Source organism: Colobus angolensis, unplaced genomic scaffold, assembly GCF_000951035.1.
Source record: "Colobus angolensis palliatus isolate OR3802 unplaced genomic scaffold, Cang.pa_1.0 Scaffold271, whole genome shotgun sequence".
Lineage (NCBI taxonomy): Eukaryota > Metazoa > Chordata > Mammalia > Primates > Cercopithecidae > Colobus > Colobus angolensis.
This window is the reverse complement of record NW_012115944.1, coordinates 2,006,683-2,011,794: the sequence shown is the minus strand read 5'-3', so window position 1 is coordinate 2,011,794 and position 5,112 is coordinate 2,006,683. Positions and strand designations below refer to the sequence as shown.

At 56.7% G+C, this 5,112-nt stretch overlaps 1 protein-coding gene across 1 annotated transcript in view; it reads left to right on the top strand.

Annotated features, from left to right (window-relative positions):
* SCN4A (sodium channel, voltage gated, type IV alpha subunit) overlaps positions 1-5,112 on the top strand; it is a 34,819-nt gene that overhangs the window by 10,273 nt on the left and 19,434 nt on the right. Inside the window, exons 11-12 of the mRNA XM_011947988.1 lie at positions 1,722-1,960; positions 3,708-3,881. Of these exons, the coding sequence (XP_011803378.1) occupies positions 1,722-1,960; positions 3,708-3,881 (413 nt within the window). The remainder of the gene's footprint in view (positions 1-1,721; positions 1,961-3,707; positions 3,882-5,112) is intronic.

The window sequence follows — 5,112 nt, the reverse complement described above, 5'->3', positions numbered from 1 at the left end:
ATGGATGGATGGATGGATGGATGGTTGGATGGATGGATGGATGGATGGATGGATGGATGGATGGATGGACGGACGGGTGGGTGGGTGGATGGATGGATGGATGAGAGGGAGGGAAGTCAGGAGGCAGGAGGGAAGGAGGAAGCACAGGAAAGAGGGACAATAGAATAAAGGAATTCTGACGCAGAGAGATCTGGTTCCCTCCTCAGGTCGGCTTGCCTTGTGCCAGGGAATTGGGGGCCTGCAAGACTTTGCAGATCTCTAGAGGTCACCATGTCACCTGACCTTGTATGACAGGTATCCAGGTGCCCATATGCCCTGCCAGAGGGTGCCCAGGGAATGCTGGGGTAGGAGGCCTCTCCACCCTGCCATTCCCGGGACCACTGTGAGAAGTTTTGGGCCTTAGACCCTGTTTGGGCACCTGCAGAAGCACAGGGTAGGGGTGGAGGTGCAGACTAGGGAGGCTTTGAGTGAGACTCAGTGTGCTAATTGCTGGGTGTGGGGGGGAGGTTCAGCCACCCTCCCTGGCATGAATCCAGGGTCTCCATGGGGCTGCCACCCACTCCAGTCCCTTTTCTTCTGTCTTTGAAATGGGAGGCACTTATTGTATTTACCTGGAGGCACTGATTATATTTACCTGCCGTGATGAATAAGTGAGATCATGCATGGGCCAAGGACACTCCACATGTGTCCCCACCGTGCCCCAGATTTCCACACAGCCAGACAGCCCGCCAAGGCCAGGAGGAGGAGGAGCACCTTCGTCCCACAGTCCTTACAAAGCACTCATGGCTTTGGGGTGGCAAGAACAGAGGATATTTCTTGAAGGCCACTCTAGTGGGAAAGGATGGACCAGCTGGGGACACTTTGGAGGGGCCGGTATTACCGACAGTGCATCCCCAAGGGATCTGTCTGCGCAGAGTGGCACCATCCAGCAGCTCGTGGGGCTGGAACCCAAGCCCCTGCAGTGGCCTCCCACCTGTCCCTGGGAACTCAGACGTAGACAAATTAGGGCATCTCACAGCCCAGGCTCGCAGGCCTGGGCCTCTGGCAGCGGGTGGGCGTCTTGTCCCGCTCCCTGAGGGGTGGGGCTTTGTGGGGTAAGCCAAGAGGGCGGGGCTTCAGGCAGGGCATTGAAAGGTGGGGCTTGGGGAAAGGTTTGCTGAGCAGGTGGGCGTGTGAGTTACTGCACTATGGGGCGGGGCTTGAGGAGGTGGGGCTTCCTCAGGAGTGGAGAATGTGGGCGGGGTTTAGAGGGGCCAGGCAAGAGGATGCGCTGTGTGAGGTGGAGGAACTTGGAGCTGGGGGTGGGGCTTTGAGGAGGCGGGGCTTTGAGGGGCGGGGCTGTGGGCGGGGTTTAGAGAGGTGTGTCTGGAGGGTGATGCAGTGAGTGATGGTGGAGCTTGAAGTAGGGGGCGGGGCTCTGAGGACGCAGGGTTTCCAGGGGTGGGGCTGTAGGCCAGGGTTAGAGGGCAGGGTCTGGAGGGTGCTCACTGAGGAGCTTGGAGCCGGCCGCGCTCAGAGGGCGGGGCTTTGGGGTGAAGCCATGTGGGGCGGAGGTTACAGGGAGGTGAGAGTAGGGGTGACGCAAGAGGCGGTGGAACTTGGAATAGGCCTTGCGCTAGAGGGTTGAGATGTGGAGCGCTAAGGGGCGGGGCTTGGTAGGTGGAACTGGGGCACGCGAGGGGAGAATCCTCACTAGGTACCTGCTACCACCCCTCTCCCAGAACTGGAAGAGGCCCACCAGAAGTGCCCACCATGGTGGTACAAGTGCGCCCACAAAGTGCTCATATGGGACTGCTGCGTCCCGTGGATGAAGTTCAAGAACATCATCCACCTGATCGTCATGGACCCGTTCGTGGACCTGGGCATCACCATCTGCATCGTGCTCAACACCCTCTTCATGGCCATGGAACATTACCCCATGACGGAGCACTTCGACCACGTGCTTACCGTGGGCAACCTGGTAGGGAGGGGCGGGGGAGAGGGATCATTCATAGGCAGGATGGGAGGGGGTGGAGCCCAGTGGAGCTGTCTGGCTGTGTGGAAACATGGGGCATGGTGGGGGACGCATGCGAACAGCTGGGATGATTTTCCTAGCATATGGGGGGCATTAGTTGATGTGGGGGGGTACTTGGGGTGATCTATGGCACACAGAACTGGGGTTTCAGGACATTTGGGGGCAGGGAGATGGGGGCGAGGTGCTGGGCTTCTTAAGGTCTGGATTCTTGGGGATCTGGGATCCAGACCATGCCCTGGAAGCAGGGGTAAGGAAATGGGAGTGTGGAGATAGGGTTGAAGGGGCTAGCTGACAAGTCTGTCCACTTCCAGAAGTTGTCATGGGCCTGAAAGGAGGCAAGGGATCTGGCAATGGGACCTATAGCCCTGGCTACCCAGGACCAGTGGGCTCCAGGGCCTACTCCCCCAGCCCTCACCTATTTCTCCAGCGTGGCCAGGCTTCTCCTCTCTCCAGCCCTTTCCTGCTCCACTATTGTTGACACCGCTGATCCACCCGCTTATCCAGGCCCATTAGGAGCATTATCACCTCATTGCCAGCCCCAGAGGAGCCTGACAAAGGGAAAAGCCACTGCCTCCTCTAGCCCTGCCCCACCCTTCCCAATTCTCTTTGCAATTTTTCCGGGACGGCAAATGGGCGAGATACTCCCCAAACCTGAAGGTTAGGGGAAGCCAGGGAGAGTAAGATTTGGGGTCTGGGACAGAACCGGGGCTGGGTGGGTGGCACAAGCATCAAACCCTGGGCTCCCCAGCCTTCAAGGCAGGCACCTCTGTCCCATAGAGGTGCCGAGGCAGCCGTGGCCAGGCCAGGCTGGAGGGGCAAGGGCATGCTCTGGACTCACGGCACAGCTGCTGGGATGTGCGTGATGGACCGGGTCTGCCTGCCTGCCCAGCCCCTGCCCACACTATGCTGCTGTCTTGGCACCTGCTGTGGCCAGAAACAGCCTCTGGGAGGGGCTCAGCATGTGCCCGGGCAGGCTGTGGACCCAGGGCAGCTGGTGCCTGGCAGGAGGGGAGCCGTGCCCAGGGAGCTTTCAGGGACTGTGCAATCCTCAGACCCCATGTCCAGGGTTGGCAGGGGCAGCTCTGGTCGTCTTCTCATTGATTTTGCTCCTTTTGGTCCCTGCCCTAGACCTTTGAGTCTGCCAAGATTTTCAGGATCCTGGGACTGGTCTCTGTGGACAGGCTGTAGGCATAGAGGCAGGATGCTGAACTGAGCACCTGAGGCTTGAGATGTGGCTCGTTCCCATGTGGGTGCTGTGATGCCAGCTAGCTGCCCAGCTAGCTGAGCCTTAACTGCTCATGCATGGAATGTGTGTGAGAATCCCTCCCAATGTTGTAGAGATCAGGATGCCAATGAGGTCACAAAGTGAACCACAGAGCGCCCTGAAAATGTTGAATGTTATGACAGGGTTGGGACTCCAAGTAGTGAAGTGCCTTGCCCACTGTCACAAGGCCAGAAATGGATGGCAACGCGTTTCAGAGTTGTACCCACCTCAGCCCTATGGCTTGACCTTTGCCTCCATCACTCCCTTATACACACATGGGCCATGCGTGCCACTTCTGCTCCTCTTAGGGCTCTGGACCCCTTCCCCTCAGCCCCTGCAGCCTCTGCCAGAAGGTGGGAGTTGGGTGGGAGACTCCCAGGGCCCTGGGCTCCCCGAGGCTCTGTCACAGGGCCTCACCCCACTCCCTAGGTCTTCACGGGCATCTTCACAGCAGAGATGGTTCTGAAGCTGATCGCAATGGACCCCTACGAGTATTTCCAGCAGGGCTGGAATATCTTCGACAGCATCATCGTCACCCTCAGCCTGGTAGAGCTAGGCCTGGCCAACGTACAGGGACTGTCTGTGCTCCGCTCCTTCCGTCTGGTACTCGAAAGCCCTGGGGCCAGGGGCTGGGATGGGGCTGGGCTGAGGAGAATAAGGAGGGTGGGCACAGGGATGGGAGGAGAAACCCCAGGAAGCCAGAGGGCTGAAAACAGGCCCCCTCTGCCTTGTGCACACCTGTTACCTATCAAAACCTTTCTTACCTGTAAAACAGGGAAAAGGAGAGCCCTGTTTTCTTTCGTAGAGCTGCTGGGGGGACCAAAGTGACCTCTGTCACATTACCAGCCCCAGAGGAGCCTGACAAAGGGAAAAGCAGCCTCCTCCTCCAGCCCTGCCCCACCCTTCCCAATTCCCTTTGCAATTTTTCCGGGACGGCAAATGGGCAAGATGCTCTCCAACACTGTATTTGATTCCTTAGTGACCTTGAGCAGCAGTGGAGCAGGAACTCCAGTCCCGTACTACAGACCTGAAAGCGGAGGTTCTGGAAGTTCATTAGGTGTAGGATTGGAACCTCTGAATTTGTCTTTCCACCACCCCATAAGGAGCACTATTATTCTTTTTAAAACTGTATCAGCTGGACGTGGTGGCTCACGCCTAATCCCAACACTTTGGGAAGCCAAGGCGGGTAGATCACCTGAGGTCAGGAGTTCAAGACCAGCCTGGCCAACATGGTGAAACTCGGTCTCTACTAAAAACACAAAAATTAGCTGGGCATGGTGGCAAGCGCCTGTAATTCCAGCCACTTAGGAGGCTGAGGCAGGAGAATCGCTTGAACCCGGGAGGCAGAGGTTGCAGTGAACCGAGATCACGCCATTGCACTCCAGCCTGGATGACAGATTGAGACTCTGTCTAAAAAAAAAAAAAAAAGCAAACTTTATCAGGTGACCTTTTCATGCATGCACAAAAGTGTAGAGAAAGTATAATGAACCTCCATGTACCTATGTACCCAGCTTCAACAACTGTCAACATTCTGTAATTCCTGTTGCATCTGTTCCCCAATTTTTATTGTGAAAGCAAATCCCAACATATAGGTTCACTTGTAAATACTTTGGTCTGTGTTTTTTTTTTAGACAGGGTCTCTCTGTCACCCAGGCTTGAATGCAGTGGCACAATCACTGCTCACTGCAGCCTCGACCTCCCCAGGCTCAGGTGATTCTCCCACCTCAGCCTCCCACATAACTGGGACCACCATGCCTAGCTAATTTTTTGCATTTTTTGTAGGACAGGGTTTCGCCATGTTGCCCAGGCTGGTCTCCAACTCCTAGGCTCAAGT